We start from the raw sequence: 11369 nt of genomic DNA, 5'->3' as shown, positions 1-11369 counted from the left end.
TTATGTATTTGCATGCTACAATAAATAAATATTTTCGCAGTTGCGCATAGTATTAAAGATAGATTCATAATTGGCATATGTTATGTACTTTTTGTAATAAAAGATATTGTTTAATTGATATCAAATTACCTCTGAATTGCTCCATCAGGAAATTGCTCGTAAATGTACTCAATAGAAACATAGGGTATAAAAAATGGGTGAATAACACAGAATAAGCTATATATTGTCGAGTAAAAGTGTATAAGTGAAGTATATTGTAAAGTTAACAAAGTGTTATTTGTTGTTCAAGTTTTTTGCGAATTTTCGGCATTTCGACACAATCATTTAATAATTAGTCGTTCTCATTTTAGCATTTTTTATGCCTCTCATTTGTGAATGTGTTTTTAACGCCTCGCTAAACAAGTTAACAACCCTCAATTACTATATTCGATGATCTTCATTGTATACAGATCCTTATAATAAGCGCTGAGAAAATGCGACGTATTGCACATACCAGCACTATGATACGTACGAGGATCTCTGTAACGGTCTCATTTCCTGTATTAGGAATGAATTTTATATAATTTTGATCCGCATACATGGTTACTGACATAATAATGAATGTTATTCACGGCCCTATTCAGTCAGGTCACATTCTCTAATGGATGATGCAATCATTTTGACGAGTCTCACTGTCTACGAACTCTGCATGAGTACATAAATTGATATGAAGGTTGTCTTCATTTGTCTCTACATGTTATTCATGTCTGGGTTACAGCATTGCAACATCCTTAGCAATCACAATGTCCCAATTAAGACGAGCATTAAGATATGATTTTTAACTGTTATGTTCGCACTCAATTTGTTAATGTTGCAAGGCAAAAATAGCCCGCAATTTTCTGGGTAAATTTGATCAAAAATATATACTTCAACCTTTCACTTTTTCACATAACTAATAACTGTCATGAGAGTCATACATTAACAAAAACTAAATTTTTCCGGATCATCTCTGAACTGGACCGAAATCTTTCGCCATGGGCACTATTCGCTTGCTCATGCCAGTCATGATTGAAATACATGCCCAATTACTACGAAGATACATTATTCGTCGTCGCATCCTCATGTTGTACAATCATCTAAAGGCCACTCTAAAGTTTTCGTAGGGTGCGGAAGCGACACAGTTTGTCCTGCGGCAAACAACTTGGTAAATGTAGCGAGGTCAGCACTGTAACATCTCTAGCACGGCCTGCCAACTCGGAAGTTCTCAATCACGCCTTAAGTCGATCAGCAAGCCCAGTCAACTGACCCTGATGCTGGGTATATGAGCTACCTAAATTTCTTGAACACTCACATTCGTGTCCAGACTCCAACATGTTCAGTAAGGTGCGTACGAGCTGCCATAATTGACTTGATATTAACTTGAAACTTTTCTGCGCGATACGTATAATCTCCCAACATTGTTTCAAACCCCAGTTCTTTGTGTAAAGATGGATGAAGAAATTTTTTCCACATTAACTCGTTATGTTAAGTAATTTGTATATTCAGGTTTCCCTGCTAGATCGATGTAGGTTATTACTTGCTTTATACAAACGAAATGATTCCGAGGCAGTTCACTGGTCGGACTCCTGGTGAAACCTACAAATATATAAGAAAGCTAGGAACATCGAATTATTAGTTGTTGAAACTTAAATTTGGAACCTTTTGTAGATAAATGCCTTCATAATTTCAATGATTACATCACAGTAGCATCCGTGATTACTGCTTTTATATCTGCATACATGAATGTTTATTTGACATGAACAAACATTCACAAATCCATATTAAACAGAATCTAGGGCGTGTTTATAAATTTGGCTTATTAATCTACATAATTCCACATCAGAAAATGTATATCCTCACCAACATTTCTCATTAAAATACATCTGTTCATGTCTATCAGCCGACAAGGCAAATAATTCAACAAATGTGACAAACACTCAATCAGATTTACATCTCAGATCGCCATTGCTTGCGTGCTTGTTGCCGTGGCCGTAGCGCGGCCTGACAAGCCTCCCACCAGAGGCTACAGCTACGACGAACCGTCCAGACCCTTCGTGTCAGGCCGCTACGACGCCCCTGAAGCCGCCACCACCACCACAGAACGTGCTCCTGAAGCACCAAGGGCCTCATACCAAGCCCCACAGCCCACCTACCAAGCCCCACAGCCCACCTACCAAGCCCCACAGCGCACCTACCAAGCCCCACAACCTACCTACCAAGCACCCGAAGAATCCGATGAGGAACCTGAAGTGACCTACGCTGCGCCGGCTGCTCCCAGGGCCACGTACGCCGCTCCCAAATCTGAGGAGTCCGAGGAAGATGCGGTAAGATACTTTAAGTTATGAATTTTTTTGCTGAGTATTGTAAGTTTTAACAGACTGAGTATAAAATTACATAGTTTCATATTTCAATCATGCTAACACGTTGACTCCAAAGTGCGTACCACGAAATGTGTTTTTCCAGGATGACGTGGTACATAATAAAGGGTCAACAGATGCCTAAAAACGGCCAAGTCCGCAAAAAAGGTCCGAAAAGGCCTATAACTCAATATATACTAGTATATTTGTCGATTCCAGTGTGCAAATTCAATTTATTTTTTATTTGCAGTTTTTAAAATTTAATTGGGAATGACCCCTATCATAAATTTTAGCCGGCCAACGGAATTGAAAAAAAGAACTAAATCGCGGAATTGGTTGGGAAAAAATAATTCCGTCCGGCAACCGTGTTGCCCGACGGACAAAAAAAATAGTACAAAAAATTATATAGTATTACAAGATTAAATAATCGGAGTCAATGTATTAACATAATGAAACGTCACATCTCAGCGCCACACTTTAGTTTAGCCATATGTTTTTCATAAGAATTCTATTACAGCCTTTGATGCCGTTCGACTTCGGCTACATCGTTGAGAACGAAGAATCAGGCAGCGATGAGGAGCTGGCATACGGTCACAAGTCGAACTCAGACGGGCAGCAAGTGACTGGACAATACAGGGTCCTGCTCCCCGACGGCCGCACCCAGATCGTCACCTACACCGCCGACAAGGAGCACGGGTACCGCGCTGATGTCACCTACGAAGGCGAAGCCCGCCCCTGGGTGCCTCCACAGGCCGATGATGATGATGATGATGATGATGCATCATACGCAGCTCCATCTGCCCCACGCTCCGCCTACTCCGCTCCCCAGTAAAACTTGGAACACAGTGTGATGTTTCTGAGTCATGAGTGTACACAGCTATCCCATCGATGCTACTTATTATTTATTTTCGAATAATAAACTATTTGCCTTCATTGCGAAACATTCAGACGGCTGTTTTAATCATCCAAATGGTTAAGATAAACTTCAAGATAAAGTTGTACCTAAAAACACGTGTTATTGTACAAAAGTACTCAATAAGAAAAATAAATGCATCCAACATGGGTATTGAACAAAGCGTGGGCAAAACAAGAATATTCATCGTGTACCAATCGTTTCAAGGACTAAAACACCTAAGCCCCGAAGCACTTGGTTAAACATTTTGATGCCGTGAGTTGTTAATTTCACAATTCTTCCAGCTTCAACAAAAAGTTGTTGAAAACTATAATTACCTTCTTGCCGACCAATGTTATCTGAACGAATAAGTAAGTGGCATTTAATTCCATATTAGAGCTTCACTGGAGTTTCTTGCAGCAATTCTCGAGGTTTGGCACCTTCACCTCGTCTCATGGCAAGGTGCGGCCGCTCACGCCGCTGGCGTCCACGCACTTCCGCTGTCATTTCGCTGGTGGCGGGCGGGGCTGCGGAAGTAGATTCACATTTTAAATTAGACTAAGGCTTCGCTAAAGAAAAAATTGAATTTGCATATTTATTACATATATTATAATTTATTAAACCATATTAGCGGTCACTGGGAATTAAATAGTGCAAGTTAGACTCCATCGAAGCGAAACCACTCGTAAGAAATCAAGGTTTCGCAATTACATACCCGTATGCCAATGATCTAATTATCGTGGTGGCCTTTGCGGAGAGAATATTTCCATAAAAGCAATGAAATGTGTTGTAGGATCGAACATAACTTTTGCACATGTTGCTTTGGCTCATTTAACCAAATGGGCATTTTTTTGCACTAGTAATATTAATGTTTAGCGATAATAACGGAATTCATAAACAGCTAATCTAAAATCAGACCCCACATTACAGCTAGTCAGACTTATAGATGACATATTAGGTTTGCGTACGCAGTGGGCACATAAACATATGCCTGAATAAATCAGTATACGATCTGCGGTCTTATGTGAGGAGGCGCAAAATTAAAATACTTAACAGTTCAGTAAAAAGTATTTTAATTTTACATTATGAGAAAAGAAGCTTGTTTTGTCGCTGTGGAAATCAGTCAAGGATCATTATCTTGGACGAGTTGCAGTTCCCGATCTCATATAGAACCCATGTTGTACTCATGTGTCCTGTACTCATGTATCTCAACAGTTAAGGGCAAGAAAATAATTTTGAATCTACGCTGAAACGCATAACCTAATTTATTAATTTATCAGGAATGTTATTTCATTGAGAATTGTAACTTCAATGCAGGAAACCGGCAATAATCAACGAACAAAAATTATTCTGAGATTTACACTAAAAATTACTTGTCATCACGTTTTACCTCGAAAATTTTTATACGTGCAACCACTATTTATTATATTGAACATATTGTGTTTAGCAAGAAGGTGCCGACTTAAAAGTTCCTACAAACCGCAATTCATTGTCAGAAACATTAAAGACGATAGAAAGAACTAAAACATTCAGGTTTTTTTGTGTCCTGCGAAGGATCATTTACTATTAAGTATTCAGCTTATCGATTCATTTCCGTATTCATCACACTCTGCTATTCAAGTGAAAAAACGAAGAAATTTCGTTTAAACAATACCTGGGACAAATTGCATGACTCCGCCGGCAAACCTTACGTAGTCATAAGAACGCACTCTAGTCTTAAGCCCTCGTCGACATAATTTCTCAAGTGCCCATTGATTTTCCGTTTCTCAAGATCATCCTCGGTTCGACTTTCGATGAACATTTGTAAACTATCCCAGAATCCCATAATGGGCCACTTACACTGATGATGTGAATTTGATACTAAAATGTAGTTAGCGGCTAGAAATATAGATACATTTTTGTTGGTATACAGAGTAATCAGTTTCGCTACGGAGAAAGCGGTATCATGCTGAAGCCAGTCAGGCGGGAAACCATCTGCTCTAATAATTTGACAATAAAATATTAGCTCTCAATAGAGACATTTGCTAAAATAAGTCAAAGCCTCCCCCGTATGACAATAATTGATGTATAATAATTATAAAACTCACTACTCACTGTTGACGAAGTCACTTTTTTTTGGCTCTCAGGACCAGCTTGTTATTTTTTTATGCACCTCTACGTTTGGCCTTCAGAGGTTTCGATAAAACTTACAGAACATATTATTATACGACACTTTATTTCAAGGATGCAAAAGTAGACGGGAGTAAATTTTTACTGAGTTAATGCCCACACGTCAAAGAAGCTAAGATTCCGCGGGCGCTGTTCCCTTTAGTTGACCCGCTTTGCTGTTCCCAAACAATTCATTCTCTTGTTGACTCGGCCTGTCTAATTGGAACACACAGCACTGACCTTACACAAAGCATTGAGCTCTTTTCCAGCCCCAAATTAGCGCCCTCTTTAGCAGCCTTTCTCGTGTGAGCGCCAGCATCCGTTCCAGAAGAATTCATGCATAAAATCATGAGCTCCAGGCTGCGATGTTTTGAAGTCCTTTGCGGGGGCCAATTTCCATGATGAGTCTTCTGGCAGAATGGCTGCGACTGGGAAGTGTAGCTTTCAACCGCTGAAATATTTGCATGGACAACATTTGCGAGACTCTGTTAGTCTCCCAGTAAAAGTTTATCCATGTCTCCGATGCAGCCGGCGCCACGATGTGGTGAGTCATGCCACAATGTTGTGAGTCATGTCACGACGTGGTGAGTCATTGGGTTCAGTTAATTTTTAGTTACGGTAGGCATGCAATAAACATACCTAATTAAGACGTTTTACTGTCAGCTCCTTGGAGTTTCAAGTGTTATGATAAAATGTAACCATTATATCAAGCTTTCATAAAAATATATGTAAACTTGTATGATTTCTTAAAATTTCCGATACTGGACGAACATACTAAAATAATTTATAAAAAATTGATCTTGCCAAATAGGAAAGTCACTGGTAAATTTATTTCAGTTTTCTGCACGACTAAACGACTCAACAATCTACGGAACATATTCAGCAAATTACAATGTCACTCTAAAGAAAATGTGTAAATAAGACGGTCTATTTTAGACCTGAGCCAAGGAATGTGTGCATTATGTACCTAAATTTAAATTATGCTTCAGAGATCACCAACATGAAACAAGAGAACAAATTCAGTGAAAATCCTATTCAGTATAACGAGCAATGCAACATGAACGATGAGTTGACGGTTTGGCCTACCGAAAAAGAAATTTTTATTCGATTCTGAGAATCAGGATCATCTAATTCAATTCATCACGAACCTAAATATTAGCATGGAAAACATACGCGAAACATACGCGAAAGAAAACCAAAACTTTTCTTCCCTTCAAGCTCAAAATTCTAAACACTTTATTGCTGCCCTAAATTCTAATATGACGTGCTTACTGCACTCAAATCAAATGACAAAAAGTATTCATTTCATCGAAAATATATAACACAATTGCTGTATAGCTTACATCGATTGTTATCAATAACAAAAGCAAATCAGGAACGTGCGGGCAGCCTAATTATTTTAATCTGTCTCGTGGATGAAGTTCGTATCACCATTATTAACGAACATGTGCCGATATAGAATTTAATTTATGTTTTTTTTGGGGGGTGGGGTGGGGGGCGAGTGGGCAATATTGAACTCAAACCAAGTCCTTCGAATGAACAGGCAGCCCAAAAATGACAAGATTTTATATCAAGACAGAACTTTCGACCATCGCCACTTCAGAGACGATTTTATCTACGATATAAAGCTGCTGTTATCTATACATGAATGACCGGGTGGTTTACTTGGCGTTTCTCGTCATAAATTGTGGAAATTTTAGAATCTATAATTTCTTATTTTTTGAACTATATAGTAGTTATATGTATTAGTTAAAGAGATACCCATTCAAACCTCAAATTTCGACTCGACTCATATTGCTAAGAAATATTAATTTTATTATTTATAAAATACAAACTTGCTGAATTAAAATTACATTCCTTTAATTTTCCATACCATTCTTTTCCGCATTTTACACGGCCCACGCTACCCCACAAAATATAAATGAAATTTCTGTTTAAAGTGATTAATTAAAGTAACTAAAGTGATTAATTAAAATAATTTAAGTGATTAATTAAAGTGATTAACAACTATAACTCAAAACTCGGTCGTCGGTCCGCATTGGACTAGTCTTCAGAGGCTCCCGCAAATTTGAAAAGACGAAAAAAATGAAATTTCAGATCAAGCTACAATCCCGATGCGAAACATCTCGTGGATAGCATAGTCGCTGCTCGATTAACACCTAAATATGTGCAGCGGCAGGCTTTACTTCACACAAAATAAAACCACGGATAAAAAAAATTTCTTTGCTGTATAATAGAGACCAGTGTTGTTGCCTTATTAGGAAGCTGCGTTAAATATTGTAGCTAGATTTGTAATGCATTTGTAATTCACATTTTCACTTGAAAATTGGTCCTATTTACGCGCAGTTGCTCCTAATAGCAAGGAGCTGATTGAGATAAAATTACCACTTTGAAAAATAATTAGTGATATAAAATTGACTAAACACTCAACTTGTTATGAGTCAATGGAAATTTTTGTGTTGATACCGAAGTTGAAACTGGTACGCAACTCTAACACTTATTTTTACAATACCAAAGTTGAAGTGAATGAAACGGTTAAGCGTAAAATTCCAAACTTAAGCGAGAGAGTGGAAATGTAAAAACTAATTTGAATTATCATTCTTTAAAATTTGTTCCTATTAAAAGAGATTAATTTCCATGCCCACTATATAGATTTCAGCAAAATGCCACAAGCTGGGCTGTGTCAATGACACTGTTAACTGTCAACGCAACGAAATGAATTCTATTTACTTTTCATAATCGTTTTACCCTATCATTACCTAAGCATGTATAATGAGGCCGGCCGATGCTTAGGAACGTTAACGATGCAGCTGTGCTACGGTGAACTAACCGAGTGTCTGGGACTGTCGCTTTGGTGGTCGAGCTCCAATAAACATATCTTACGAAGCTTTTGTCGCGACCTTAGAATTTTTTTAACTAGTCTGAATGTTCGCACCGTGAATGGAAACTTCAAATTTAAAAAAATAAATAAAATGGTGAAGTAAAATACACCTATTGCGTATACAGATACTGCTTAAATTTGCCATTTTTTCAAGTTTATAGCCGAATTGCAGTAAAAAAATATCCATTTATAATTGCTGCTTTTCGTTGTGTGCTGACGAGGGGCACTCTATGTGAAGAACGCGATAATAGTTCACCGAGTATGCTTCTACACGCATGTAATTTTATTTTCATTCTGAGAAAGAGTTTGCCGCGCCTAACCTTGACCTACCAAGCCTGTCTGAGCTCTGGCGCAGACTGGGGACTTCAGCTCATTAATTATATAAATGGAGTCTTTCTAACAACCGAGACGCTCCCGAAGCTGGTCAAACCAGGTCAAGTTTGCCAGACTGACGGCATTTCTTAGAGTTCGCAACGCTCGGCATTGACCATCCTAATTTAATTATGGGCCGTGCAATGTGTTTGGTTCCGACAGTGCATTGTTGTGGTAAAAAAAATGGGTGCGGGAGATGCGAGTTTTGTCGTCGCGGTGCCAACACTGCGGTCACACAACTGCTTACGCTATCGTACAGGGTGTTTCAGAATTAAGTAACCCTTTTAATTTGTTAATAAATAAAAAACTAAGAACGTTATGAAGTTGAAACTGGTTTTATTTAAAAGAAGAACATTTTTATGGTAATATTATATCCTAGTTTTTAAATATATAATATCTTTTAAATGCCCACCACAATTGTTTTGATTCATTAGTGTTTCTGACGAGAGTGCAAATTTTTGATATCCGCAAATTTTCGATAAAGATATTTAAATGTGTTTTTTGAAGGATCCTTGTCTTGAAATGGATCCTGTAATCACGTTGAACTTCTGTTATTGACATCGTTATATTGACTGTAGCGATAATTTTTGTTCTTTCTTCTTTGCTGTAGCGAATCATGATGAAAATTTAGGCTTGATAATTAAACACAAATTTAGCAAGCTATACAGGATAATGACGTAACTATGATACAATATTACCATGAAAATGTTCTTCTTTTAAATAAAACAAGTTTCAACTTCATAACGTTCTTAGTTTTTTATTTATTAACAAATTAAAAGGGTTACTTAATTCTGAAACACCTGTATAACTCGCTCATAATCCATGTCATCAATCAAATCATCTAACTAAATACGTGACGCACCAAATTTTTATCAATTACAAATAAGACCAAAAAATTGTCTGCATGAAAACACCAGCAAGGTTTTAATCCATCGTGCAAGATAAATGGTAGTTAAATTAGACCTGTTTCCTGCAATTGTGTACCTTGTAATTAAGTTCAAAGCGCGTCCACTAGCAACAAGAACGTTTGTTTTCAGTGTTTTTTATAGAACTATTATTTATATGAAATACTTCTAAAAAAGTATTTTATGTATATTTTAAGAGTTTTTATTTCAATTGGTACGTTAAGATATAAGCCAAATAAGTCAATTCAATTCTAGTTGTTTTTCTTCTGCTTTGACTAGAAAAACGTTATGAGTTCTTAAAATAGTAAATTGTTCACTATCTCAAAGGCTTTCTTCTTGAAAAAAATAGCAATGCAAGCCTTCGGGTATGCTTGATATATATTAAGAATAAATTGCCTCTGATAAAAATCGATCGACTTTGAAAATATTTTGAACGTATTCATTGGCGGGATTTTTCAAAATCACAGTCATTTAAAAAATTGCCGATAAGTTCTACTAAAAAAATAAGACTGGAAAGTGAAACCTGACCTTAAAAGCCTCGTTGTGCGCATCGGTTGTTTACACACACCGTACGTAAGCAGCACTTCGACCGAGGTCGTATTCTTTCAACCAGTTTTTGACCTTTCCCAGGTTTCGAAGACGCTGTTCTTCACTTTGTAAAGTGGATGCTCTGATTTCATCAGTTGATGAGCCATGATGATGCAGTTTTTGCTCATCAGGATGAATGATGCTCGTTCGCAATGTTTGGAGTAGTCTCGCACGACGAGCTTCTTCGCAGACTGAGTTACGTTTTTTTTTGGAATGACTGATGCTGTGTTTGCGACGAAGCCGTCACGGTAATCATGGTCTTCTGAGTAACCAACTTATGTTATAATGATGCTGAATAACCACATTTACAAATTTATTTTTAAACCTTAATTTTCGATTAATATTGAAGCGTTCGGAACACGCAGTCAGCAATCAATTTCGATCAAGATTTAATTAAAATGAATTATTTCCATTTTTATCTCTGCAGTGGCTCTGGCGGGTAGAGATAACGGAAAAAATGCGAATAATCGAGCATTTATTGTCATAATTAATTACTCATTTCTGTCCTGAAGAAATGCTGATACCGTCAATAAATTGTGATGTTGAATTCAGGCCACGTTTGATTTCTTGAACGAGCTAAACTGCATTTGCCTGAATTGTCATCTTTCAAACCTACTCTTGACAAATGATTAACCGTTAATAATTATTTATTCCCCCTTGCACACAGAGGACCAGCTTACTATGACAAGTCTTTTTTAAATTGAAAATATAATAAATACATTTAAACAAATCAAGCAGACGTCATTATAGGTAGAGTTGACAATTTCCGCCTACTCGCCATCGACCGTTGAAAGAAACTGCGAATCGAGCGGCGAAACTTACATACGTTAAAATTCAGTGCCCCGAAGATGCGATCCAGAAAATATCCATTGCTTCTAGTAAACACGAAACCCACCAAAAGGTAAGATTCAAAGTTAGCATATTCATCCAATAAATTTATTCATTTGATCAGAATAATTGATTTTGTCTTTAGTAAGTAAGACACGCCCCAAGAAACTACAGAGAAGACTTGGGAATTAGCATCGACACTGAATTATAATTGGCAAAGTCTGAGTTGCAGGGATCGTGACGTCCTTTCAGGAGCGTCTTACAGAGATTGAAATTTTAATGCTGGATTGGATGAGGCGTGCGATGTATGATGCCTAAAATGACAACTTAATGGAATGGATAGTTTAATTGTACAAAATTATTATACAAAGAAGATATTC

At 37.3% G+C, this 11369-nt stretch overlaps 1 protein-coding gene across 1 annotated transcript; it reads left to right on the top strand.

Moving 5' to 3' along the window:
- The first annotated feature begins 1279 nt into the window (after positions 1-1279).
- On the top strand, positions 1280-3322 carry LOC108681583 (cuticle protein 18.6). Its single transcript, XM_018170628.2, has 3 exons — positions 1280-1362; positions 1977-2342; positions 2893-3322. The coding sequence occupies exons 1-3, from the start codon at positions 1351-1353 to the stop codon at positions 3205-3207; spliced, it is 693 nt and encodes a 230-aa protein (XP_018026117.1). The 5' UTR covers positions 1280-1350; the 3' UTR covers positions 3208-3322.
- Positions 3323-11369: the final 8047 nt, after the last annotated feature.

The sequence above is a fragment of the Hyalella azteca genome, unplaced genomic scaffold (genome assembly GCF_000764305.2).
Source record: "Hyalella azteca isolate HAZT.00-mixed unplaced genomic scaffold, Hazt_2.0.2 contig3861, whole genome shotgun sequence".
Taxonomy (NCBI): domain Eukaryota; kingdom Metazoa; phylum Arthropoda; class Malacostraca; order Amphipoda; family Hyalellidae; genus Hyalella; species Hyalella azteca.
The sequence above is the reverse complement of the archived record's forward strand: the minus strand, read 5'-3'. Positions and strand labels throughout refer to the sequence as shown.

Excerpts from the sequence above, each read along its gene's own strand:
- LOC108681583 (XM_018170628.2), top strand. Across the intron at positions 2,343-2,892 it reads AGGAGTCCGAGGAAGATGCG|CCTTTGATGCCGTTCGACTT; the intron begins GTAAGATACTTT and ends ATTCTATTACAG.